At 40.2% G+C, this 27,867-nt stretch overlaps 1 protein-coding gene across 3 annotated transcripts in view; it reads left to right on the top strand.

Annotated features, from left to right (window-relative positions):
* The first annotated feature begins 7,858 nt into the window (after nucleotides 1–7,858).
* Nucleotides 7,859–27,867, top strand: part of LOC149319451 (small muscular protein-like) — a 39,842-nt gene continuing 19,833 nt past the window's right edge. For 2 of the 3 annotated variants that reach the window (XM_089511738.1, XM_089511740.1), the window contains exons 1-4: nucleotides 7,859–8,043; nucleotides 10,793–10,852; nucleotides 14,085–14,168; nucleotides 20,553–20,702. In XM_089511738.1, the coding sequence (XP_089367864.1) occupies nucleotides 10,814–10,852; nucleotides 14,085–14,168; nucleotides 20,553–20,690 (261 nt within the window). In that variant the 5' untranslated portion in view covers nucleotides 7,859–8,043; nucleotides 10,793–10,813 and the 3' untranslated portion in view covers nucleotides 20,691–20,702. Of the gene's footprint in view, nucleotides 8,044–8,644; nucleotides 9,035–10,792; nucleotides 10,853–14,084; nucleotides 14,169–20,552; nucleotides 20,703–27,867 lie in introns of those variants that run through there. The other variant, XM_089511739.1, reaches the window with a different exon arrangement.

Genomic DNA, 27,867 nt, shown 5'->3' with positions numbered 1-27,867 from the left:
CAAAATAGCTTACAGCACCCGGTATTCATAGTCTCTCATCCAAGTACGAACCAAGGTTGACCCTACTTAGGTCTCAAGGACAGATGGATAAAATAATAATAACAATAACAATAATAATAATGTTTATTTATAAGTTCCTTTCCACCAAAGGGCGGTACATCAAAACATACACAATAAAAAGCAAATGATAAAACACCACACTATAAAATACTAAAGTAACAAATTAATACATTAAAAACAAAAACTCCTCCTCAGCCACTACCCATTTGGGCCACTTTAGGCACACTCAGCAACTTAATCCGGCAAACTGAAGAGGAAGGTCTTCCGCCGTTTACAAAAGTGGATAAACTAGAATACCACAATGCACTCTTATAGCGCAGCTATTCCACTTTTAGCGCTCTGGCTGCCTCCTGTTGCGTTCTGGGATTTGCAGTTTAGGGAGGGGCATTTAGAATTCTCAGCCAGAGAGCTCTTAGGCCTCACTGAACTACAAACCCCAGAATGCAACAAGAAGCAACCAGGGCAATAAAAGTGGAATAGCAGAGCTATAAGAGGGTAATAATAATAATAATAATAATAATAATAATAATATTTATTTGTATACCGCCCTCTGGCAAACCAATCCGGGCGGTTAACAACAGTCAAATATAAAATATGACAATTAAAAACCCTTTATCCCTCCCCCCCTTAAGACAGTATTAAATAGTATAACATATTAAAAACACAATATCAAACATAAAAACAGCAATTAAAGCTAAAAACCCTGATATCCCTCTGTTGATCCTCAACCATCACTAAGATGGGGCCACGGGAGGAATGAGGGAATCAGGGAACCTGGGAACCTGGGAACCTGGGCCGGGATGGTTAATCTGGAAAGGCCTGCCGGAAGAGATCCGTCTTGACCGCTTTTTTAAAGCTGTCTAATGATGTTATCTGACGGATCTCATCTGGCAGGTCGTTCCAGAGTTTGGGGGCGACAGCAGAGAACGCCCTCTGGGAGGTTGCTGCAAGCCTAGATTTTAGAGGCTGCAGTAAGTTCCTCCCAGAGGACCGGAGAGCGCGGGGAGGATTATATGGGAGGAGGCGGTCCCTGAGATAGCTTGGACCCAAGCCATTTAGGGCTTTAAAGGTGATAACCAGCACCTTGTACTGGGCCCGGAAGCTGATAGGCAGCCAGTGGAGGGACCTCAAAACCGGAGTAATGTGGTCCCTCCTAGATGTACCTGACACAAGCCTGGCTGCCATGTTTTGAACCAGCTGTAATTTCCGAGTCAAGCACAGGGGTAGCCCCATGTAGAGTGCATTACAGAAGTCAAGGCGTGAGGTTACCAGCGCGTGCACAACCATCTCGAGATCCCTTACTTCCAGAAAAGGGTGCAGCTGGAGTATCAGCCAAAGCTGATAACAGGCACTCCTGACCGTCGCATTTACCTGATTTGTCATCAGGAGCGACGAGTCAAGGAGCACCCCCAGACTGCGAACACAGTCGCTGGAGGAGAGTGTGACCCCATCCAGGACTGGAGGTTGCAACCCAATTCTTGGTTTCGGGGCCGCTACCATGAGCACCTCCGTCTTGTCTGGATTCAGTTTCAATCTGTTTTTCCTCATCCAGCCCATTACCGCCTGAAGACATTCATTGAGAGAAGAGATGCCATCGGAATTCGAGGCCGACGAACGAGATACGGAGAAATAGATTTGGGTGTCATCAGCGTACTGATAATGCAGTAATGTGGCAAAATCCTCCTCCAGCCAGAGGTGCAAAGGAAGGCTGGTTTGTCCACAAACACAGAGCCAGATCCTGAAAGGCAGAGCCACAAACTGCTAATAACTCTTTGCCTAAAGAACTTAAATGTTTAGATGGTACACACCATGCTAGTTGAGCTGCCACATGCATGTGGGGAAGGGGGGAGGTTAAAGCGCAGGGCCTTAAATACTAGGACCAAGATCTTATTATAATGAGCCCTGGATCTGGTGCCTGTTGGTGTTTAGGGAGCTTCAGAGGAAGGAACTGGCAAAACCACTTCTAAATAAATAAATAAATAAAACTTTTATTTATATCCCGCTTATTTGTAAGAAACAATCAAAGCGGTTTCCAACAATTAAAATACAGATGTACAGAGATAACAATAATACAAATATATACAACACCCCCCCTTAAAAAGGAATTAAACCGTTCTAAGATTAAAATTCAAACATTAAAATCAACACATTTATATCAAAATCACACAAAATCATAGCTCAAAAGCAGTGGGCAAACTCATCATGGCTGGGATTGTACTAATACAGAATACTCCCAAGTATGGGGAATCTATATGTAGCTGGGGGCTATTCCGGGAAGGAACTTCTGAGTATTCTTAGCCTAAGAAAACTACAAAATTCATGTGGTCGCTATAAATCAACAGGTGACCTGAAGTTACAACTTTGCCCCAAACTGCTTAATGAGAATTTTTCTTGTTTAGCTCAGTAATAAGTCCAGCGCTTTAGTTCTACAGTAAATTCTTGGCATGGTACCATACACTTGAATAGAAACAAACTCTATACAAGCTTACATGAGAGTAAGCCACCTTGAGCAGAGTGGGACTTTGCCCCTCCTGTCCTCTCCTTGTTCTGAGGTGATTGAGTACAAACTACAGAGATTATTACACTGCCCTTTCTCGTCCTTTCCTCCTTAGCTAGGCGTGGGATGTAAACTTTGATATGTGGATTTTATTGCACACATCCATGCCCAGACACGTATACCTCCAACTATCCTGATTTGGCAGAAACAGTCCTGATTAATCCTCTATTATCCCACTTTTCCAGCAGCTTTTAAAATGTCCTTGGCGGGGTACAGACCGCCGATTTGCGGCGGTCTGCCGCCGCCGCCAGTAGGTCCGCGGGGGAGCCGGAGCCTTCAGACGGCCCGACTCCCGCGCGGACCGAAAAAAGAAGCTCCAAAATGGAGCTTCTTTTCAAGTCGCGTTTGCGACGTAGCGAGGCGCCAGGGGCGCGCTCGCTACGTCAGAAGCGGCGCGACACGTCTGGACGCTGTGCGTCCAGTACGTAAAGATGGCGGCGCCCATGTGGAAGGGGCGCCGCCATCTTGTACGTATTCTATACGTACTAGGGTTAGGGGGGTGCGGAAGCACCGCCCCTTCCTAACCCTAGTACGTATAGAAGACGTACTAAATGGCGGTGTGTATCCCGCCCTAGTTCCTCCGTCCTTCTCCCATTTTCCCCATTTTCTCCTGAGCTTATTTTAGTTGCTGCAAACTGAGCTCAAAGTGCAGGAGTAGGAGATTATCACATTGTCCTTTCCTGTCCTTTCCTCCCAAGCTAGGTACGGGATATAAACTTTAATATGTGGATTTTATTGCACACCTCCGTGCCCAGGCAGGAGGCATCCGGTATCCGATTATGGCACCCCATATCCAATCCAGAATTCTCCCACACCTTGGAAAGAATGGGGGAAATCCTGTTCTTTCTAAAAGGAGAATCCGGATCAGGTATGGGATGCCTCCTGCCTGGGCACAGAGGTGTGCGATAAAATCCACGTACAGTGGAACCTCGGGATACGAAATACCCGGGTTACGAATTTTTCGGGACCCGAAAAAAACCCATAGGAAATTATTGATCCGGGTTACGAAAGTTTTTTCGGGTCCCGAAAAAACTTTTGGTGCTTTTCGGCGCGATTTTACACCAAATCGCGGCTTTTCCCCATTAGCGGCTATGGGGATTCGGCTTGCGAAAGCCGTTCGGGTTACGAAAGCGGCCGCGGAACGAATTAATTTCGTAACCCGAGGCTCCACTGTATTAAAGTTTATATCCCATGCCTAGCTTGGGAGGAAAGAGCAGGAAAGGGCAATGCAATAATCTCCTACTCCTGCACTTTGAGCTCAGTTCGCTTTAAAACCTGTGGCTTTGATATCACTCTTTCAGGATATCTGAAGGAGTGGACTGACGACCAATTCACATGGAATAGCAAGCTAAAATAGATCAAAGACTTTCAGGGCCAGCATCCATAGTTTTTCCTCTTGTGCATATCCTCCCACCCAGAGGCCCTGCCATCAACAACAGAACAATACACAGATTGACAGGGGAATCACTCTTCCTTACCCAGGGTCACACACTCTGTGTGTGTGTGTGTGTGTGGAGATTATCGCACTGCGTTCTGAGAACGTTCCGTATCATCACGTGATGAGAACGTTCCTGGAACGGATATTACTGCATTAGCAAACTAGAACATGATCAGAACGGCATTTTACCGCACAGCGATTCCTTTTTCTTGAAACCGTTCCGAGAACATATTCCACCACGGGCGCCTCCGTCTCCTGATTGGCTGAAAGAATGACAGGCAGGGAGGCAGGGAAGCAGGCAGGCGAGCGACTGCAGTGAGGGAAGGTGTGTGTGTGAGAGAGAGAGGGGGGGAAAGAAGGAGGGAGGGAAGGGAGGGAGGGAAGAAGGAGGGATCGGGAGGAAGGCAGGGAGAAAGAGAAATGGGGAGAGATGAGCCTTGCAAGTTACATCCCAAACCTCCTTTGCAAGGCTGGGAAGAAGGAGGAGCTCCATGCAGGACTCTTCAAGCCGAAGGAAAGCAAGTTGCCAGGGAGGGACTGGGCCAATGGCAGAGCCCCGGCAGCCATAGCAGCTCTTTAAACCGGTTAGAAAAGAAGAGTCCTCTGCTGTCATCCCAATTCCCCATTTTGGCTGCTTGTCACCCTTTTGCCTCCTGTGTGTGTGCGCATGTAATGTGTGCCTTCATAGAATCATAGAATCATAGAGTTGGAAGAGACCACAAGGGCCATCCAGTCCAACCCCATTCTACCATGCAGGAAATCACAATCAAAGCATCCCCAACAGATGGCCATCCAGTCTCCGTTTGAAGACCTCCAAGGAAGGAGAATCCACTACACTCCGAGGGAATGTATTCCACTGTTGAACAGCCCTTACTGTCAGGAAGTTCCTCCTAATGTTGAGCTGGAATCTCTTTTCCTGTAGCTTGCATTCATTGCTCTGGGTCCTAGTCTCTGGAGCAGCAGAAAACAAGCTTGCTCCCTCCTCAATATGACATCCCTTCAAATATTTAAACAGGGCTATCATATCACCTCTTAATCTTCTCTTCTCCAGGCTAAACATCCCCAGCTCCCTAAGTCGTTCGTTGTGGGCATGGTTTCCAGACCTTTCACCATTTTAGTCGCCCTCCTTTGGACACGCTCCAGTTTCTCAATGTCCTTTTTGAATTGTGGTGCCCAGAACTGGACACAATATTTCAGGTGGGGCCTGTGAGCTTCCCTCCCCGCTTTAATTCTTGTCTGGCTCTTTGCTATGGAATTCTGGGAGTTGTTTGCTTGCTTTTGTGTGTTGCTCCAAACAGAGGAGCTTTTGTGGGTTCCTTCCTGGAGGGAAGGAGGAGAAGGTCCTGGGCATCCTTGCCATCCCTGTTTCCTGCAGGCTGCCAGCACAGGAGCCCCGCTGGACATGACACCAGACCCCCCCCCCCCCCACAGAAGCAGCCAGACCCTTTCCCTCTTGCTCTCTGCTCTGGCCCCCCTGTTTCCCTCTCTCTTTCTCTCTCTTTCCCTCCTTTCCTCTTCTCTCACTTGTCCCAACTTTCCTCCTTTCCCTCCCTCCTTCTTTCCCCCCTCACACACACACACACACACACACCTTCCCTCACTGCAGTCGCTCGCCTGCCTGCCTCCCTGCCTGTCATTCTTTCAGCCAATCAGGAGACGGAGGAATGAGAGAACGGATTTGAGAACGGATAAGAATACCGCACACACCTCTGTTGGAACGTTCTCATCACGTTTCAGCTCTCTGGGAACACATTCAATCTGTACCCTCCTGGAACACCTGTGGAACACATTTAAACGTTCTGAGAACCCGATTGGAACACATACGTGCGGTATACTCAAATGTGTTCCGTTCTCATCACGTGATGAGAACGGTCTCAGAACACAGTGCGATAATCTCCTGTGTGTGTGTGTGTGTGTGTGTGTGTGTGTGTGTGTGTATTCCCACTCTCTTCCAGGTAGCATTCTCTGAAGATGCCAGCCACAGATGCTGCTGAAACGTCAAGAATAAACTCTTCTAGAACATGGCCACATAGCCTGAAAAACCCACAAAAACTATAAAATAGATCACTTTGTCTACTACATTCCTCTCTAAACCCCTTTCCCTTTTTTATGTTCTTGGGCAAATATCGGTACATTCCAGAGATGGAAGTCCTGTGCCCAGTCATTCACAACCCAATGGGCTTCCACTTGTGACATGCTTTTCCCCAGATCTAAGGGCCCAGGCTGGCTGGTGCAGAGAAAGATGTTTCTTTAGACATCCTTCTTCCTAATAGTGTGAGTAAGTAATGTGTTACATACAATAGTGCTTTACAGTCCCTATTTTTTTTAGAGGTATGTGCTGTTGAGATCACCAAGCCTTATAGTTAATGGATACAGAATAACAACTTTAAAAAAGAAGACAGCAACATTTTAAAAAATACAGAGGTAAGCAATCTAACAGCATACTTACAGAAAACCATGATTATCACATGAACATTAACTGGCCTATCTTTGAATATTTAATTAATTTATCTCGCTTAGAATGCTTAAAATGCAGCCTGCAGCCTCCAGGGCCCCACAAAGAATTTAACCCCCCTCTCTTTCTCAGAAAATGCCCCCAAAGGGGTTAATGCATCCCCCTAGCCTTCCACAGTTGCAAACCTTTAGTTTAAGAATATGTGTTATTACCTTTATTAGCATGATGATGATGGTGTAGTAGTTTATGTGCAACATAAAAACTTCGAAAACAATATTTACAAGAAAAAAAATATTTGTTATATAAAGTTCAGTCAAGCAGAAATGCTGTTCATTTTCCAGAGTTAATATGATAACTACAAATAACCACTGTGGCAGCATCTGTTGACCTTTTCAGTCAACTCCAAAAACTTAGACCAATCAAGAATTGCCTTGATTGATTAGTTATCTCAAAATAACCTCTTAGTCTAGCCTTTTGTTCCCTGCAGCCCATACCACTACTGCAGGCACAAGCAGTAAGGAAAGGGACATTCCTTTTGTTATTTATTTCCCAATAATGGATTTTCATTGTTTTTAGCCATTTGTATGCATGGCCTCCATGAACTTCCATGGTCCTTACATAGTTGATTATTGGATCCTTCTTGGCCTGAATCCAATTGCTCCTCCCAACTAGTGCAGAGCTGTTGAATCAATGGGAATTATGTTAAGTGTTCAATTACCATTTAACAATGGATTAAATGTATCTTCTCCAGAATGAGCAATTGGATTTATACTAGTATATCTAGTATCAGCAAAAAAGACAACATCCATTTGTGTGTGTCTCCTTCATCTTCGAAGACCCAGCCTAAATATTCAAACTACACTAGTGATGATTAACAATCTGTTTGCAATTGCTTCCTCTTATGTCTTATTGCATACAGCCTGCTGTTTTGGATAAGGCCATTTAACAAAAGCATCACTCTCCCCCTCTAAACCCATAAAAACAGATTTTATGTTTAGCAAACATGAGTTTTAAAACTGCAGGGGAAATTAAAAGGTATTTTACCTGGTACTGAAAAGACTACAAAGCAGGTGGCAGGCAAGCCTGGCATTGGAGATGTTTTGTAGGACCATATGAAGGAAGTGTGAAAAGTTACAAAACCATCTTAAACTTTTCAAAAATTCTAACTGCTTCCCACTAACAATGTGACTGCAAAATATCACCTGAAGGTGAGTTTGCTAGCAGGTTTCTGCCTGACACTCGAGCCCTGATTTTAACTAGGAGGGAATGAAGTTACAGGATGAATCTGACTCTATATTTAGGAAGAACAACTGTAAGCTATGAAAGGAATTCTCTTTTACACTTGGCGTCTAAACTCAGCTCTACTCTAGTTCTGGAAGGACACTCTGTAGTACACACAGGCACAAAGGACTCTGTCTGTTGTAGCCACAGGGAAGATCTCAGCTGACCGAAGAAGGTGTCTCATTCAGCATCAAAAGGTGTCCATAAAGCCACTCTCCTGACGCTTGGAACTTTTATTATATAAACAAACAGGTACATAATGGAAGCTAAGATTTGTGTTGACAGGACTGTTTTTAAATGGTTGACTTGGGAATCAATTTAATACACAGCCAGGTGAATGAATGAACTAGATTTCCCTGAATTTTAGCCTCTCCATAATAGCTTAACATAGGCTGTTATTACAAGTGCTTTGTATTCTATCAAGACTGTTTTTAGTGATTTGAAATTAAGAATATGGTTCTGAAACATAGTGTTATCATAACAATATCCAGTATAATGTGCCAACATCATTCCTGCATTGTGCACTTGGTAAAAATGATGATGATGATGATGATGATGATGAAAAGTATAATGTTAATATTTTCCTTGTGATTTTCTTGAAATAGTTTAATCTGAGGCAAAAACTAAGGCAAAGTTGTAACAGCTACTGTGTAAAATCAGAAATATTTATTAATTGTTATAATATGAATAGTTAGCTCTGCAGTTACAGAGAACTTTAATGGCATTGCAAACAGTAAAGTTTCAACATGGAGTTTTCTCCTCCTGCCTTTAGCACAGGCTAGGCTCCCAGTGGTGTCATTTCTATCTAGGTCTTTAACAGGGAAGAAAGTGCAGCTTTCTGTTTGTAACACTCATGCCAGGGTTTTATATGCAGCAAGGAGAAAAGGATGGCATTACTGCCTCCTTTTTGACTGCTGTTAGGATAGCATTTTGAAAGACTGAAATTATGGGAGTACTTCATCTCTAACAACTTGCTTAAAACAAATTGGAAAAGGAGGCACTTGGTGCCAAAGAGCTGCACCTACTTCTGCACCTCTCTCAGGACTTATTTTTAGAAAAGGCAGAGAAGATAGCAAGTTGTTTCTTCTTCTCTCCCCCTCCCCTTTTTTGATGTCTTGCTATCTCTTAGCCCAGCTCACGCATTCGTAGGGATATTTCCATATGAATTAAAATGCTTGCTAAAATAGCTCCAAACAGAAACAGCAGTGGCATTGCCTTTGTTGGTAGATACAGGTCATAAAAGGTAAGGTATGAGAAAAGTATTTGTATGCCTGAAAGTCTGTCAGTCTTTACAGCTTCCTCTTAGAAAATGTATTTAAATATTTGGTGTTGTTAACATTTAGTTTTATTGGATGCTTAGGAAAGCTTGGAAGGTTATAATTGGCTGAGTTTTATTTTCCTTCCCCCACTCCTACATTTCCCCTGTGGGTGTTAGGGTAATAGTACAGAAAGACTAGAAATTTTGCTCCAGATCAATTAATTGCTTTTAATATTTATGTCACACAAAGGTTTACAGAGGGAGGCTTAACTTACTGCTTCTGTAGCCACCTTAGGTCCTGCACTGGCAAAACAAACAGCAGAAACAAACAAGCATTCATATTGTGCTTCAGAGTTAGGATGGAAGAAATCTTGTCTTGTGGCAGATCCGCTGAATCAGCCTTTTTTGATGTGGTGACCTCCAGATATTTTGGATTATAGTTGCCATCACCACCAGCAGGTTGGGTCGCAGATTGGGGAAAGTAGTACAGTAATGTTAGAGTCATTAAATAGTGCAGAAGACTAAGGAAGCTATTTAAACCCGCAGGCTTGCATTGACGTAGATGTCTGGAAGATCCGGTGAAGTGCAACCCATTTTCTTCATTATTTCATGCTGGTGTGAGAGGGAAACACTAATACTCCTTAGTGGATATGGATGCTTCTACACCATTTACATATATGGCTGGACTCCAGGAGTTCTCCCAGTGAAAAAGGAAGACAGAAAAGCACCATCTATTAGGCCACCTTAACTCCTGTTCATGTTCGCCAAAGTGAAGCTGTTGGAAGGCCTTTATATTTTTATTCCTAAACATCTGATAGCCAGTCGTTGTCCTAAACAGAGAGTAGGGAATGCAGCCCAAGAAGGTTGTCTATTTTTACTCATCAGCATTCTGTTGTCCTGATTTCTCTGACAGTAATGAGGTCAGCAGAAATGGGCATGAAAGAAAGTCTGCTTCTGCAAAATGCAGTCCTGCAGAGTTGTAGCACATATGCCTTTCTTGTGGTGTGTTCAGTTCTGATTGCATCCTATTTGTATGAATTTAGTTTAATTCAAATTTAGAAATTACAGTTTTAACAGGAGAAATCAGTGCCGTGTTTATTGAGACACGACAGAATGGGAAAATGTGCTGATGATGTGGATTTTGTGCTTTCTCCACAGATCCACTTTTAGGCTGCATTTTTCTATGACTCTTGACAAAGATGTGTTACAGTTTGAAGTTAATGGAAATTTTTAATTGTTTGCTTTTTTTTAACAAGGTAAATTATATTTTTATTAATAAAGCCCAGGTATCAGTTGCAAGGTTTTCCTGATTCTCGCTTGCAGCTTAAAGCAAATAATACATAAATCTCGCTAAGAACTGGTTCCATGAATAATACTCATTTGCTGGAAGATTTACAGTGTAGTCCTATGAATATCTACTCAGAAGTTGCATTAGGTTCAGCAAGTGAGTGTAGGATTGCAACCTTCATGTCTCGTGTACTATTGAGTTACAAAAGTGATCTTTCTTTCTTGGCTTATGAAAAATTCACTAGGGAACCTCAATTGGACTCAGTTCCTTGCAGTATTTCATGGATGTATCTTAGTAACTCTGAAACTGAGACTGAAAGACAATCTGGGTTGTTAAATAAATACTTGTCAAGAAGCACCATGGGTTAAATTGTAGTTAATCAAGCCCTCCTTTCAGAATGGCATTGTAGCCCATAATAATTTATTTTTTATTATTATTTCTTTGTTTCATTACAGGGATAAGTATCTTCCTTAAAAATGTCAAAACAGCCAGCTTCAAATGTCAGGAGCATTCAGGTAAGAGATCATATACATTACATTAGTGCTAGTAAATTTGAAACCCTTGGTGTTGGAAAAGTAAATTTAGCTATTTAATGCTCAATATAAATTATTTTATTAAACTTGCTAGTTGTGCAGGTAACTGAAGCTTGATTAATGGATTTTACATATTTAATTATTAGTGTAAAATAATTAATCAGATTTGTGTGTGTGTGTGATGTGCTAACTACAGATGATTAATTGACAGACTTTTCACAATGCTGACAATAAGGATTATTTTTAAAAAAATAACAACTCTGACTGCCTTATATTCCTTAAAATCATGAGTATTTGCTTGCACAGAGATCACACATGTTTAAATGTTACTGTGTTGCTTATTTCTTCTTACTGACTAGCAACACTCAGTTTTCATTTCTAACTTTTTTTTTTTTGGTTTGGCTTGTGATCCAGTGTACCCTACAAAAAATTAATTTAGCAAATGAAAATAAATTGCTGATCCCTGTTATAAGCCCATCCCTGTTAGTTTAAAAAGCTGTCTATTCTTTTGAACAGGCAGTATATCCCATTTGAGTAACCAACCTAGGTTGCAGTCATCTATATTTACAGTCGCCCCGCTGTTTTCATGGACTTGAAATCCACATCCTTCACCCATTTGCAGGTAGCAAACAGAAGGGGACAAAATGGGGTGCATACCACCATTCAAACCAATGGGGCTTGAATATGGGCAATTTTCCATTTTCGCTGTGTGTGTGTGTGGGGGGGTCTGGAGCGGATCCCCCGTGAAAATGGAGGGGCAACTGTACTTTGGAATAAGACCCATTTGGTCTTTATTGGGCTTTATGTTAGCCTTGTTATGGCTGCTGCCACACTTAGAGTTAATGCAGTTTGACACCGCTTTAACTGTCATGGCACCATCCTATAAATCATGGGATTTATAGTTTGTTGTGGCATCAGAGCTCTTTGACAGCGAAAGCTAAATCTTTCACAAAACTACAAATCCCATAATTCCATAACATTGATCCATGGCACTTAAAATGGTGTCAAAGTGCATTAATTCTTCAGTGCAGATGCAGCCTCTGTTAACTTACAGTCCTGTGCACATTCAGAAAGGTGCACTGATATCACATGACTTTAACACCAAGCAAAACTGTTTAGGATTGCAGTGTATAGCACTGACTAGAGAGGCAGGCAACAGTAACTAATACATACCTGCATGGGCCAGTTTAGCTTCACTGGCATCAGTTTAGTCCCAAAGAAAGCTCTTCTCATTCTCCTTTCCCTATAGTAGTAATATATATTGATTATATTTATACCCCTTCCCCTGTAGTAGTAATATATATTGATTATATTTATTTATATTACATTTATACTACATTTATTTATATTACATCTTTGTCTGAGCCTAATGCTTTTCAAGATGTCTTCATCTGTTTACAGTGGACTTGAGGTCACCTACTGGAGGAAGGAAAGGAAGGCACTTTTTGTTGATTTACTTCATGCCTCCCAGCCCTGGTATCACCTACCACAAGAATCTCCAATCCCACAGAGTAGCTTTTCCAGGAGACTGTGTGTTCGTCCGTAATCAGTAAAAAAAAATCCAGCTAAAGTGTCCCTCCTTGCTTCCCTGCATTAGGCAGCAATGAAACCTAGAAGTTAATGCAGTAATAGTTTCCTATGTTGGCCTAACCAGAAAACTTTGGTTACCAGGACTGGAACAAGCCAGATGCTTAAACTAATTGTTCTGGTTAGGCCAACAAATTATAATTTTATATTTATTATATATTAATAATTTCCTGTCACATGGAGGTATTTGCGTGACAAGGCAACAAAAAGAAAAAAATGCTTAGTAAAGATTAAATCAGCAGAATGGTTGCTGCTCTCTTGAAAGCTTGTATAGATTGCAGTGTGCAAAACATCAGTCACTAGAAAAATTGATTTTTAATATTTTAATACAGGTGGTCAAAGCTTATGCAATAATAGATATATTTTTAAAAACCTGTTTAGTTTAATCTGCATTGTGTGAATCACATTTTAGTGGGAAAGGTAAACAGGTTAAAAATCTCTCTGATTGAAATCAGTTGGCATTAATGGTGCTTGGCGTTAGTTGGAAGGCATGCCCTTAAGTTTGAAAAAAAACCCCAAACAGTTTAAGAGTGGTGGAAGTCTCAGTTTTATAGTCCTTCCCTTGCGAAATAGTTTTTCCTTCAGAAGGACTGCTTCTAATTTATATACATGTATCCATCCTACTGTTAACCTTTGCTATATTAAGGAAAGACCCATCAATATCACCTGATTTTTTTTAATTGCTACAGCAGGCATAAATGTAAGTGCATCTATAAGCATGCAACTGTCAGTACCTTATGGTTAGTCAACACTTGCCAGCGGTTCCCGTGCAAGTTGCACAGAGTGTTCAGGGATGCAGTGTAAGCAATTGTGGTATAAACTACTGTCAAACTAACCATTAGGGGGCCTGTGTATTATCACATCTTTTTCTCTGACAACAGGTTTTCCTCAGAGCTATATGCCTCACAATCATGTTTGCTGATTAAGACTATGTTTATCTTTCAATGACTAGTCATAAAACAAATCCCCTACCTTTGCAAGATATGAAATTGAAGAAGAGAATATGTTAGGACAAACTAACATATCTTTCACTTTTTATTGAAGCACTACTTTGAAATATGGGTAAAGCATATTGTCTAATTGACTGCAAGTGGCCTCCTCTCAGAGCCTGGTGATCAAATATGCAGTGTCTCCACCTGAACAGGGCAAAGAGTGCAAAGATTATTGTTGTTTGGAGACAAAAGGGACCAGACGCCATGCTATGGGCTAATAAGATGGCAGCAGCTTTAATGCAATTACATGGGTCATAAGTCATGATTGACCTATAAGTCAATCATAAGTCAATCAGTTTCAGTAACAACATCTTTGAGTGACAAGATGCATGCCCATTCAGAGTGAGGGGACATCAGGCCCAATGGCTGAATGATCAGTAAATGGTCCATGCCTGTCTGTTAAATCCCTGCACTGATAATTCTTGGCATGAACTCCGAGCAGCCTCTCAGAAACAATTAAATCTCTGGTGCCGGTCCTAGAAATGGCCAGTGCAACAGGACACCTTGGGGCAGCATCAGGGTGAGCCTTGGACCCACAGTTATTATTAGTGGAAACCAGGAGTATCCCTACAATGCCAGTGCACTTTCAGAAATATATTCTGAAGATTTATTGATATGAATATGATAATTTCCAGGCTAATATCAACATCCCAATGGGAGCACTTTTACCTGGAGCTGGACAACCACCTAAAAGAAAAGAATTCACTGAACCTGATGAGGTAAGAGCAATATCTGTTTACATGAGCAAAATATCTTCAGTTTAAGTCTTTGCCTGCTAAATGAAATTTCATTAATCCATTGTGAAATGATGATTGATCAGTATAGAGTCAGTCCTTTCTCTTATAATGTTTGTGGCTCATGAAAACCTGTTTAAGCTCAACATTAAAATATTGCAAAACAGGTTCTGAATTGTTTCTCTTCTCCCACACATCAGGAATGGGTAACATGTGATCCTACAAATGTGTTTTGACTTCAGCTCACATCATCCCTCCCTCCTCATTTGTTCTGGTGGGTAGGAGCTAACCGGATTTTCAGTCCAACAACATCTGGAGAGCTTATGTTTCTTATTGCAGCTCTAGGTGAAGGGTATCATCTTTCCAGGATCTCAAAAGTGTGTGAGATACTAATGGTCAAGTAATGAATGCATTACACAGGAGATTCATAGTTAGATTTCCTTAGCTAATTATATTCTAGAAGCAGCTTTGGGGAAATCCAGTCTGGAGCAGGGTCACAGTGTCAGGCTGAAGGTAACCTAATAATGCCTCATGCTACTGACCCAGTCTAACTCTACCTCACTTCCTGGAACTGCAGTAGTATTCATATGGGTGCCTTTATGGGTTTCCTTCCAATAGTAGCTAAAAAGCTTCGCTAGGATACTGAGTGGTTTGTCTTTTTCATACCAGAGAAGATAAATTGCTAAACAAGGTCTTCTACTTGTCTCACTGCCACTTTAACTTTACAGCACTAATATATTTTAATTGAGTCATAATAACATGTTGGAAAATCATTTTAAATCTACTGACCCAGTCTAACTCTACCTCACTTCCTGGAACTGCAATAGTATTCATATAGGTGCCTTTATGGGTTTCCTTCCAATAGTAGCTAAAAAGCTTAGCTAGGATACTGAATGGTTTGTCTTTTTCATACCAGAGAAGATAAATTGCTAAACAAGGTCTTCCACTTGTCTCACTGCCACTTTAACTTTACAGCACTAATATATTTTAATTGAGTCATAATAAAATGTTGGAAAATCATTTTAAATCTATGTAGGTGTTATAAATTTTCTTCATTATATTGTCAACATTGAGAGCCAGAATGGTGGGCTTGTTTGAGTGTTGGAGTACAATTCTAGAGACCAGGGTTTGAATCCTCATTTGGCCATGGAAACCTATTAGGCGATCTTAGTCAAGTCACACTCTCTCAGCCTCAGACAAAGGCAAAGGCAAACTCCCTCTGAACAAAACTGGCCAAGAAAACCTCATGAGAAGTTTGCCTTGGGATCGCCATAAGTCACAAATAACTTGAAGGCACACAACAACAAAAATAGTTATATTCCTCTTTCATTTCATAAATGATGCCCTAGGCATACATATCTCCACCCCCTGCCATAACCGTGAAGCAGTTGTCATATATTGTATCCATAAGCAATAAGGATACAATAAAAGCCAGGTATCCAAAAGCAAGAAGAAATTGCATAAAGGTGAATGAGTGGACTTGGCAGAGGAAGGATGGAATGCTCCCATCCCTTCTCTATGCCCAGTGTAGAAATCAAGGAGGATGCAGAGGATGAAAGGTCCCCAACTCCCTGCCCAGCATAGAAAAGGAGCAGGCTGCTGCAAGACAGATAGAGCCCTCTGTTTGTCCTCTGCTAGCTACCAGCAGGGTAATTTTTCCCCTTCACTTCAATATAGCAATGGTTGTAATCTTATCTACAAGGTTATATGAAGCCTTTTCTGCTACGTGGTGCTAAGTGCATTTTATACTGAGCATGATCATTCGGTTCTGGATTGCACAGCCAAATGCTCTCCCTACTCCCAGGCTAATGTCCTGAGAATACAGAGGCCTCTGAGCATGCAAAAGTTCCCCATCACCAGTATAAAATTAAACCACTGTGAAGACATTGAGAAGAAAACCAGGACAGCAAAATTATTTATTTTTTTCAGGGCTGGTCAAGCCACATGTTAAGTACTTGTACAACCCTGTGATTTCAACAGAAGAAAGTAGGGCTGGCCTGCTTTTGTTGTCTGATGAAAATGAGGCAACAAAGGATTGTTTTCCTGCCTGATACAGATGAGAAGCTGAGGATCTCTTCCTGCCACCATCCCTATTTCATGTGCTGCCTGGAAGTTGAATCTTGCTTCACCATTAGCAATAGGGCTCGATCCTCTGTTATATCTGAGGGTAGCAGACTTGTTCAGGGGGCACAGAGCAAGCTATGGGGCACGTGCAAACTTTGTCCTCCAGCTCCTCACTGCTGCTCCCTACCTGCCAACATCTGAGACCTGAGGTGCCATCTGCCTTCTGCACTGGAAGAGAAGTGAGCATGAGGTAGACATGTCTTTGCACACCCACCTCACAAATACTTTTCTTTGGCTTAGTAGCCTTGTCTTTACCTCTCAAAATATTTAGTATCATTGTGATTTCAGGTGTAGAGTATCTGTCACAGTGAACTAGAAAGTTCATAACAGTGAATGTCTTCTTTACAGAGCAATAACTTTGACACCATACAAAACTTCTACAGCTTTTACCCTTGACCTTCAGAGGCTATACAGTACTTACTGCCTTTCAAGTGTGTGAGTGCACAGTGTTCAGTCCTTCCAAAAGATGGCAGTGAGGCTATTCCTTCATGTGATAAAAAGAGAAGTGATATCACCTTGCTATTGCTGGATTGTAATTAGAACTAGTGCTGTTGTTGTTGTTTGCTTTCAAGTCATTTCTTACTTATGGCAACCCTAAGGCATACCTGTTATGGGGCTTCCTTGGCCAGATTTGTTGAGAGGAGATTTGCCATTGTCTTCCCCGAGGCTGAGAGCATTTGACTTGCCCAAGGTCACCCAGTGGGTTTCTACACTACACTGGCTCTCGCTAGTATAGCATTAATAGTATAACCAAGAGCAGGAGAATGAGAGAGAGAGAGAGAGAGAGAGAGAGAGAGAGATTCCTTAAACCTATAGTTTAATAATCAACGGGTACTTTATGGAAAAAACCCAAACATATGATGGAATCTGAGTACTTGGAATATACATGTAGACTTTAGGGGGCTGAAATGTAGGTAGATTGTCAGATATAGATGGAAACAAAGTGAAATGGTAAGAAGCAAGGAAACTGTGTAGGAGGTGTGAACATTTCAGAAGCGAACACAGTCTGTTCAGCTAGAGATCTGTTAATGTGAAGCAAGCACCAGACAGATAATTGACTATAAATTTCAAGGCAAATTCTAATTTCAGATGCATGGAAGTTAACTGAAAGAAAATGTGAAATATGCATCTATGCTTCATGAATTTCTGAAATTAAGTAGTTGCTTTAAAAAGAACTTGGTGTGTACAACATTTCCAGATCATGGCACAACTAGGGTTGCCATATCCCGCCTGGGGGCGGGACTTTCCCGGTTTGGGGCAGGCCACACAGTCCCACCCCAGTTTGGCCCCACCCCCGGGACTCCCCCCCCAGCGAGGCCCTGGAGGCAGCTCCACCCCTCCCCATGGCTGTGTCCCACCCTCCTTGCCTGGCTCAGCCTAGAGAGCAGGTCTTCAGGACACCTGCCACTCAGAGCTATTGCCAGCCCACTTGGTATATATGTCTTGCAAAAGGCATTACATTCCAGGTTACAGTGAGGGAAAAAAAGGCCACAAATCGTTCATGTTTCACTGGGAGTCTAAATGCCTCATCTTTTAAATGTATACCACTCAGTATTCTTGTAATTCTTTATCACAGGGTCGTTTTTGAGGCCCTAAACACGTTTACTTGTAATATGCAAATTTCTCCTGAAGCTGACCAATGGGAAAGAAGCAATCAGCCCTCCACTTGGGTTGGTTTTCAATGGCTTGGTATAGGAAGAGCTTTTGCCTTGCTTGTAAATAGGAAGGGCTTTGGGGTAGCAAAAGGCTGCAGAAATACTTTGACCCCCCCTTAAACATCCATGGCTCAGTGCTATAGGATTCTGGGAATTGTAGTTTCTTGTGGCACCAGAGCTCTCTTGACAAAAGGAGGCTGAATAGTCCACAGAGCTACAGTTCCCAGGATTCCATAGCCTTGAGGAGTAGGAGAAGGAGGAGGAGGAAGGGTGCCTTGAAGGGCAGAATTGGGGCAGAGGAGGAGGAGGAGGAGGAGGAGGAGTTGGAGGAAAGCTGAGTCAGTGGCCATTAGGTCTGCCTTGGTTTTTTGGGGTTTTTAAATTATTTTTAAAAATATAAAATACTTATTTTATTTTATTTTATTAATTTTTATTATTGCTTTTTATTTTTTTATTTTATTAATTTTTATTATTGCTTGTTTTTATTTTATTTTATTAATTTTTATTATTGCTTGTTTTATTTTATTTCATTAATTTTTATTATTGCTTGTTTTTATTTTATTTTATTAATTTTTATTATTGCTTGTTTTTATTTCATTAATTTTTATTATTGCTTGTTTTAGTTTATTAATTTTTATTATTGCTTGTTTTATTTTATTTTTATTATTGCTTGTTTTGTTTTATTAATTTTTATTATTGCTTGTTTTTATTTTATTTCATTAATTTTTATTATTGCTTGTTTTTATTTTATTTCATTAATTTTTATTATTGCTTGTTTTTATTTTATTTCATTAATTTTTATTATTGCTTGTTTTTATTTTATTTCATTAATTTTTATTATTGCTTGTTTTATTTTATTACATTAATTTTTATTAATAAATATATACACCCCTGCTTTGTTTTTTTATTATTTATTATTAAATATATGCAAGTGCATTTTCTGTGTATTTATGGCGATTTGAATGCTAACAAGTCTGCCTTTCTTGGCCAATTATAGTGGTGATGATGATGATGGTGGTGGTGGTGATATTGATATCAACAAGCCTCTTAGGCACGGCCAATGTAACTTGCTGTGATTTTTACAAACTCATGCGCAGTGAAGAAAAACCACAGTCCCTTGACCAAGTACACACTTCTGAGAAGTACAGTTGAACCCGAGGGCAAGTCCATTTCTGCCATCTGTCTAGGAATAATGCCAAAATGTCCTCCATTTTGATCATGCCTAAAAAACATGCATTTATATTAAGATTTTTAAAAAAAACCTCAATTTTTTCACATGTCCTCCATTTTTAAAAAACGTGTCCTACATTTGAAAATGTTGCCCTACATTTGTCCTACATTTGTCCCGGTTTGGAGGTCCTGACTTATGGCAACCCTAGGCACAACCATCATATAATCCCATGGTTCCACTTACCTAGTTACTTAACCATATTTCAGTGAGTAATTTTTACTAGATCACCTATATGCAATACTGCAGAAATGACTTTACCCATGCCTTTCTCCAGTTCATCCAATGCAATAAACACGCTTATTACAAAGGAAAAGTATTTTTAAAAAAAAAACACTAGAAAGATGTTAAAGAGAATTTTCCTTACTTTTAATAAAGGGATTTGATCCTGCTTATGATGGTGAAGAATTTTAACATAATCAATACTATGTTATATAAATCATTATATATTGGCTATTCATTGTTTGAATTATTATTTCATTGCTTATTTAGGCATCAAATAATTATTTGAAAGCATCAACCTTCAAAATGTTATGAAATCATATTCACTGCTCTCACCTAGCAGGAGATGATACGGGGTTCTGAACAGCCTCCAGGAAGTGTAATAACACTCCAAAATTTTTGTGTAACAGGTAGCAAACAATGCCTCCCTTTCCACAGTCTTTCACCAGAAGGTTTTTGTGGTGCTCATGTGAGCCTGTCTACTTCAAAATCTGCATTTCTTCCATTCTCATGTCTACTATAGTCCAATTCAAAGTTTGGCAATATAAACCTAAACTCATTGAATTAATGGGATTTACAAAAGTGTCAACTCACCATTCAACAGTTGATTTAATGGATCTACTCTAATTGGAATGAGCAATTGGATTTAGACCAAGGTAAAATTAACTTTCATGTTTATGTTCTGTCTGCTGTCCTCTGAGAGGAGAAGCCTCAAAATCAAGTGGGAAATAGTTCATTGAACTCATTAATGATGTCCACTTAATGAAGCAATAAAAATTGCTGGTACACTTTATGGTCATTTCCTTCCCGTTCCTCTTTTCCTGTAGAGAACATATAGCACAAATGTGTGTGCACTTCATTAATAAAGGTTCCCTAAAGCTTAAATGACCTGGTATGTGCAGTGAGAAACTGTAAAGATAGTTCCTTATTTTAACTTGTGTGTGGCAAAAGCTCTTCTAAATTGCTCTGGTTTCTACAGTACAAACAGCTGAGGACTAGACTGGTAAGACCTGGTGGAGCTGTTCTTGTATTCTTCAAAAGCCCTACATTAGATAATGTCAGCTGTCAACCCTCAACCCCATGTCCCTAGTCATGTCTGTCATCTAGTGTGCTATTTTAATCTGACTGCTTTTCATGTAGAGTCTCCCATCTCCATCAGAAGCGGAAAAAAAGAAGACTCTCCCAGGTGCCAAGAAACTACCAGGCCCTGCTGTTAACCTATCAGAGATCCAGAATGTAAAGAGTGAACTGAAATTTGTCCCAAGAGCTGAACAGTAGGATAAATTCAAGGTAAGTGCTGTATGTACAGTGCTGTGTAAATCTACAACGCTATATACATAATAATAATAATAATAATAATAATAATAATAATAATAATAATGTTGCACCAAAGATTAAATATACACATGGCCCTGCCTCTGAAGATAGTCAAACTATAGTACAAAACAGAGATACAAGATCACTCACTTGAGCTGGATGATATAAGCAATTTGTAATACCACCCAGTAAATTTCACTGGCTCCCATTTAATTCTTAGGCCCATGTCAAAGTGCTGGTCTTGCTCTTTTTCTAGTTGAGACCATAAGGGCACCTAAAGGAGTGACTATTATGTAACTATGAAAACATCATGATCCTCTCACTTTTTGGAATGCCACTATCAAATCACATTGATTTCTGTTGCCCAAGATTCAAATATTTGCTTGCCTACATTCTCTGTGTTTGCATCTTTTAATAGTATCTATAGTTTCTGTCAGATTTGGCTTTCTGTTGATACAATGTAATGGATTTACCAAGCTTTGGGCTCACACATTGCCCAAACCATGGCACTTAAAGTGGAATCACAGTGCAATAACTGTGTAGTGTGAAAGATCCCAACACGACTACTATCTGATCATACCTGAATTCAGAGGCAGCATACCAGGACTGGAAGTCATGGCAGGTGCTCATTCTGACATCTGAAACCCCCAAGATTAAGACACGATTTGAAGAATTCTTACTGGAATAAACATATGTCCTTTTTATGCATTTATACAGTGGCCCACTCAGTAAAGTTCCCTGTGGCTGATAGAAAGAAGTATGGTTTTTCTACCTCCTTTTGGGATTTCCCCCAACACTAAAGATCCTTGCCTACTCTCCCTGGTTGACACAGTTCATAAACAAAGAAAAGTATAACTCTTACATCCTAGGTTACACCTTTTCAGCTCATTCATCCACATCCTCCCCAAACACCAATCACCATGTAGCCTATTTAGCTCAGACTCACTGGAGCAGTCTTCAGTAGTTAACTTACAAAGTACTTCTTTGTTTCATTGTCTTTCTAAAAGCTCATTTTCGAAGAAGCTCTGATATCATTTTTGCCATTCCTTTCTATGTCCCTTGCAAAGGCACTCTGCTATATAGACTTAACTTTACACTTACTGTACTCCTGTGTAATTTTGAAAACATGCTAGCTCTTCCAGGAAAGTGAAGAGAGGTATGACTAGGATTAGAAGCAAATCCGACAGTCATTTCCATTTTGGAAGGACTTTACCCCTAAACACAGGGATATAGTCATATCTTGAGCTAGTGTGGGAATACTACAATGAGATAAAAAAAATCCAAAGAAGAAAAGAGAAGAAGATTCTTAGGGCTTATTCCCACTTACATTTAAACCAGTGTGTGATTCGCCTTCACTCTGGGTTGGTAAATCGATTCCAAAAGGCCCGTCGTTCCCACTATGAAATCAGATCTTTTCATTATCCCCTTGTAATCACTTCTTTTTTGGCATGATTGTTGTCCCCACTAGTTTGCACCGCTTCAAAATGCATGTCAATCATCTGTGCATCATCAGTGCCGTAAGCGGCATCCCAGGCAGCCCAGCCTGGGAACTGTATATATATTAAATTGATAGAAGATTTGATTGATTGATTTTGTAACTACTTGCAATCAGTGAGGCAAGTGGATGCAAAACCAATGAATTGAATCTTCTATCAATTTTTTCTAAAAAATTAATAAAGATTCAATTAACTGGTTTTACAACAATTTGCCTCACTGATTGCAAGAGTTGCAAAATTAATCAATTGAATCTTCTATCAATTAAAAAAAATCATGCACCCATAGGTCACACCACAAGCACAAAGGCAGTGCTGGGGGGGGGGGGGGGGAGATGGTCGATCTACCAAAAACTGAGGAGGGATGATAAACACCCCTCTGCCATTAGTCCCTCCCCTCCAGAATGATGTGATTCAGATCCGTTGTACCCACTTGTTGAACATGCTTCGGAGTCAGTTCTTTTCAAAAGAACTGCTAGGAAACGAAGGTCTGGAAACGTTTTTTTGCATTTGCCTCACTTTACTGTGACAGAAATTGATCAAAGTAGGATCAGAATCGGTTTCAAATGGGAACGACGATCAAATAAACTGATCAGCAATTCACTTTAAATCGTAGTAGGAACAATCCCTTGGATCCCTTTGTAATCTTGCACAGAAGGTCTCTAATCTTCTGAGATCAGTTAATACTTCTAGTACAAAAGACTCTTCCTAGTGTGTACATAAAAAGGAAACTTTAACCTATGGCAAAATGATCCCAAATTAACATCTGATTAAGAGTTGGATCAATTATTCATGTAGCTATTCTTCACACTGTCTAAAAATGACTTAACTTCGACAAAAAAACACACCTTTAAGCTGGACTGTCCTTCCTATTTTACAGGTGCAAGGAGCCCAGACCAATAATGTGGCATAACTAATAACAAGAATTTAAATGTAGATGTATAAGATCAGTCCTCTGTTAGACTGTTAGACAACTAGTGGTTTAACAAATGTTGCCTCACTCACTAAAATAACTAACAAGAATTTTGACATTTTTAATTAATTTGGCAGTCAGAACAGAATTGACTGTGAGTCAGAGCGAACAAACTTCAGCTTGAAACATGTCTGCAAAGCAATGATTTTGTGTTGTGTTTTTTTATTCTTTAAACAAGGCAAAATTCAGAAGTCTAGTCATAATTAGAGACAGAACATGCCACTTTTCTAATATTCAAAAGGGTCTGCAGAAACTTCAGTTGTTTACAGAGATTTATAAGCTAAAGTAACTTCATTCAGTCCTTAATTATTTTATATTGTTCAAATTATAATACATGCAAAGAGACCAAATGACTTAGAGTACATGTACACTGTAGAAATAATGCAGTTTGACCCCACATTAAGTGTTGTAGCTCCGTTCTGTGGAATCCTGGGATTTGAAGTTTTTACAAGTTATTTAGCCTTGCAAAACTACAAATCCCAGGATTTTGTAGAAAGGAGCCATGGCAAATAAAGTGGTGTCAAATTGCATTATTTCTACAGTGTGGATGTACCTTTAAATCAGGTGGCATAATTATGGTTTTTGAGAGCCAGCATCATGGTTTGAACAATGACTCTGAAGATGAGGGTTCAAATCCCTGCTTAGCTATAGAAAGCCACTAGGTGATCTTGGGCAAGTTAGACACTCTCAACCCCAACCTATTCAAAACAAATCTTGCCAAGAAAATCCTGTCATAGGTTTGCCTTAGAATGGCTATAAATTGGAAATGTCTTGAAGGTACACAACAACAAACAACGACAATGATGCTTTTAAAACCACTTCAGTTGAGAAACAATAGTTTATGAGCAACCTAGAGGGGGAACATCCAGATAGAGTAAATGTTGCTGCTGGCTGCCTTATTTGCTGTTTTTTGTTTTGTTTAAAAATAACTAAATAATGTTTCTGGAGCATTTGGTGGCAATTCCCGGCATCAACAGCAACATTTTATACTGACCTAGAGGATGCACACACACACACACGTGTCCATCCAGGATATATTGCATCAAAAAAACAAAACAAAACAAAAAATCCAGAGGAAATCATGGTTTAATAGTTGCAATTCATACAGAGTTTCTTGACCAGTCTTCTTCAACAAAATCTGCACTGCCGAAATAATGCAGCTGGATGCTGCCTTAACTTCCATGACTCCATCTTACGGAAATCTGGAATTTCTAGTTTTGTGATATATTTAGCTTTCTCTGTCAGAACACTCTGGTGCCACAACAAACTACAAATCCCAGGTTTCCATAGGATAGAGCCATGCCAGTTAAACTGCATTATTTTTGTAGTGCAGATGCTGCCACATGGAAAAAGGAAGCACAGATGTTTCCTTGAAAATTTTTAGAACACCAATCTTTTTAAAAAAGAAGATGCACCCATATAGGTCTCACAACATCCAGAGAAGTAGTGAGCAAACCTACTGAAGAGATCTGAATGATGATTGGCTAGAATTGACTAAAGTGACATGAAAGCTGAATGAGAAATGGCCAAACTGCCAATACAGCTTCCTTCATAATCTCCTATTCCCTGCCAGCTTCTTAAGTCACTGGTGGCTGCAAGTGGATGCAACAGCAGTGTCAAGAGACACTGACTTAGGGAAATCCTAAGGCAAACCTATCATGGGGTTTTCTTGGGAAGCTTTGTTCAGAGGGGATTTGCCTTTCCCTTCCTGTGTTCCCTTTTACTTTCCTTGCTAGTTCTTTCAGCTGTTGCATATAAGAATGGGTGCCCTATGGTCTCTAGGCCATCTCATCCCAGGCCCCAGATTGCAGATGGGAATTCCTCTGCAGAAATGGATGTGAAAGCTACTGTTGCATCATACTGAAATTCTAACTGAGTGTGTGCACACACAACTGCTTATGTTTCTTTTCAGTATGAAGAGACACAATAATAATCCTTGTGCACAATGTGCTTTATCCACGAGTCTCAATTCCTATGGAGAATATTAAAGAATCATAGAATTTGTGGCAATTACAAAATTGGGCAACCATTGTGAAATTGGCTAGTCGTAGTTATTTTTCTCAGTGTCTTTTCTTACCTTCACAACCAGGTGAGCATGAAGAGCTTTTCCCTCAGATCATTGAACCAGCATGAATTTGCCTGTTAAACTCTTATTTCCCCCCTATTCTTCACCCACCCTTCCCTCTTTCTAGCAAGTATCACTTTCTTTGCACATAAATAGAGCTGCACAGCCTAATTCTTCCCCATCCATGCTGCAGCTATAGAAAGGTTTGTTCAAGGTGCCATGGCAAAGCAAAACCTGGGTACATCTTCCTGCCAAGTCACCACAGGATCATACTCCACTGATGTAAAGGCCCCTGTTGCTTCAATTAAAGGATCATTCTTGTTATTTCTTTGTAAGAACTTCATAGGAGGAGAAAATACAATGTACAGGAAACTTTAAGGAGAACCTAATTAAGAGACCTCTGACTGAGAATATTATACAGTGTTACTAATTCTCTGTACAACTGGTATTGTGTGATCAGTTTGAGCTGCAGAATTGTGCTGAAGGTATTATGGCAACAGGCACTACCAAGAAACGCTAATGATAAATAATGCAGACAATTAACCTTAGAAATCACACATGCTTTTCAGCACAGGGAGTCTTCCAAATACCTTCACTAAGGATAAGGGCTAATTGTTCCCAAGCATGTGGAATACAACCCTTTCCCCTATTAATGTCTCTGTTATACCTGATATAACTGCATAAATTATAGCCAATTAAGCTGACAAAGTGATCTCAAATATCGTGGCTCCAACTCTGCAATCAGGCTAATTTCTTTCTTTGTCTCCATCACTCTCTTTTGTAATTTCCCCCCTCATGTCATTTGATAGGAAGCCACCTGTGTTCAAATAAAGTCTTAAGTTGTTCTTTCTGTGCATTGTTTTTTAATTTCTTAAAAATGATTTTATACTTTGAACATGTATAAAGCCCTGGTGACACAGTGGTTAAATGCCTGTACTGCAGCTACTCACTCAAAACCATAAGATTGCGAGTTTAATACTAATCAGGGCTCAAGCTTGACTCAGGCTTGCATCCTTCCGAGGCTGCTAAAATGAGTACCTAACTTGATGGGGGCAATTAGCTTACAGTTGTAAACCGCGTAGACACTGCTAGTTCAGTATGAAGCAGTATATAAATGAAGCTGCTTGTTTTTTGTTTTACACTTTAGCTTTATTTTATCAGAGTAATTTTATTTCATTTCTTGTTATAAAACCCTTCAGTTCTTCAATGGGACTACAGTAGTCATCACAGGTCCTCTCTTGTAGACTGTTTACATTACTACTTTGGTGTGTAGCCTAGACAGGCATATCTGCACTCCAATTCCAACATATAGATGGTTAGGTGAATGGGTTCACACTTAAAATCCCAGATTTATATCATACTGGACAGAATTCTCTATCATAATCTATTATGAGTAAGTTTATTGATATTTAACTATATTGCAGAGGCACTAAGGAACCCATTTTATGAATTGTGAAGATGCATAATGGGACATGGGCAAGAGTGTCCTGATGCACATTGGGCCAAAGCACACAGCCCAGAAGGAGTGCCTCTGGCCCTGATTGCACCAGGACCGCAGCGATTGCATGGCCCACTTCCAAAGTGGGCTGCCACCACAGCCCCAAACAGCCACCACCAGGAGTGGATTTAATTAATTCCTAAAATGTCTGGATCTTGCCGCCATAATGCCGCCTCAGAGCAGCTTTGAGCCGCTTTGGGGGTGTACATCATCTAAACACCACCTCTCCAAACCAACCGGGAGCTGCTTAATTTAGTCCTTGCATTTCAGGCCACTGAGTTCTGTTGTACATCATTTCTGTTGGTCATTGGCCCCAATTCACAATAATGACCTGGCTAGTTCCCCTGTATAGGAAAGTCATAGCAGCTCCTTGCTTCATATGGATTTTGCAAAACTACTGAATTCTGTTTCCTGAAAACATAAGTCTATTTATAGAAAGATAAGTCTTCAAGTTAATTCTGGCAACAGTGTCTAACTTACTCATTAAACTGTTTACATTTGCAGAACAATCCTAAATATGTTTAGGATTATTTGTAGGAATGTACAGTTTATCCTCTGTATCATGGATTCTTTATCCATGGATTCAGCCATCCACAGTTGGATTTAAAAAAAAATCCAAGAAGCAAGCCTTGATTTTGCCATTTTATATAAGGGACACCATTTCACTATGCCACTGTAATGAGACTTGAGCATCTACAGATGTTGGTATCCATGGAGAACCAAATCCCAGTGGATACAAAGGGCCCACTAAATTGTATGTAATTGTACAGTATATATGACAATAGGTCTGTATGTGATAACATTTTTTTTGTCTATATGACATTCATTTTTTTTTAAAAAAACAAACCGAGGGCACTATTTTTTAAAGACCCTTTGCATTCTGTAAACTGTGGAATATTTTCTGGCCTTAATAAGAATTCTAATGTATTGTAGGGTATAAAATGTCCTATGTCCACAGGAATGTTTAAGTGCATATACATATGTAATCTACCCATACACCCATGCCAGGAAACACAAGGTTGAATGAAGAGTAAAATAAAATCAGGTCAAATAAAATAAAATCTAAATTTTGTATGTTGTTGGATATTTCAAGACATAAATTAATTCTA

The sequence above is a fragment of the Sceloporus occidentalis genome, unplaced genomic scaffold, assembly GCF_023333645.1.
Source record: "Sceloporus occidentalis isolate IW3139 unplaced genomic scaffold, rSceOcc1.0.p SCAF_2, whole genome shotgun sequence".
NCBI lineage: Eukaryota > Metazoa > Chordata > Lepidosauria > Squamata > Phrynosomatidae > Sceloporus > Sceloporus occidentalis.
The sequence above is the reverse complement of the archived record's forward strand: the minus strand, read 5'-3'. Positions and strand labels throughout refer to the sequence as shown.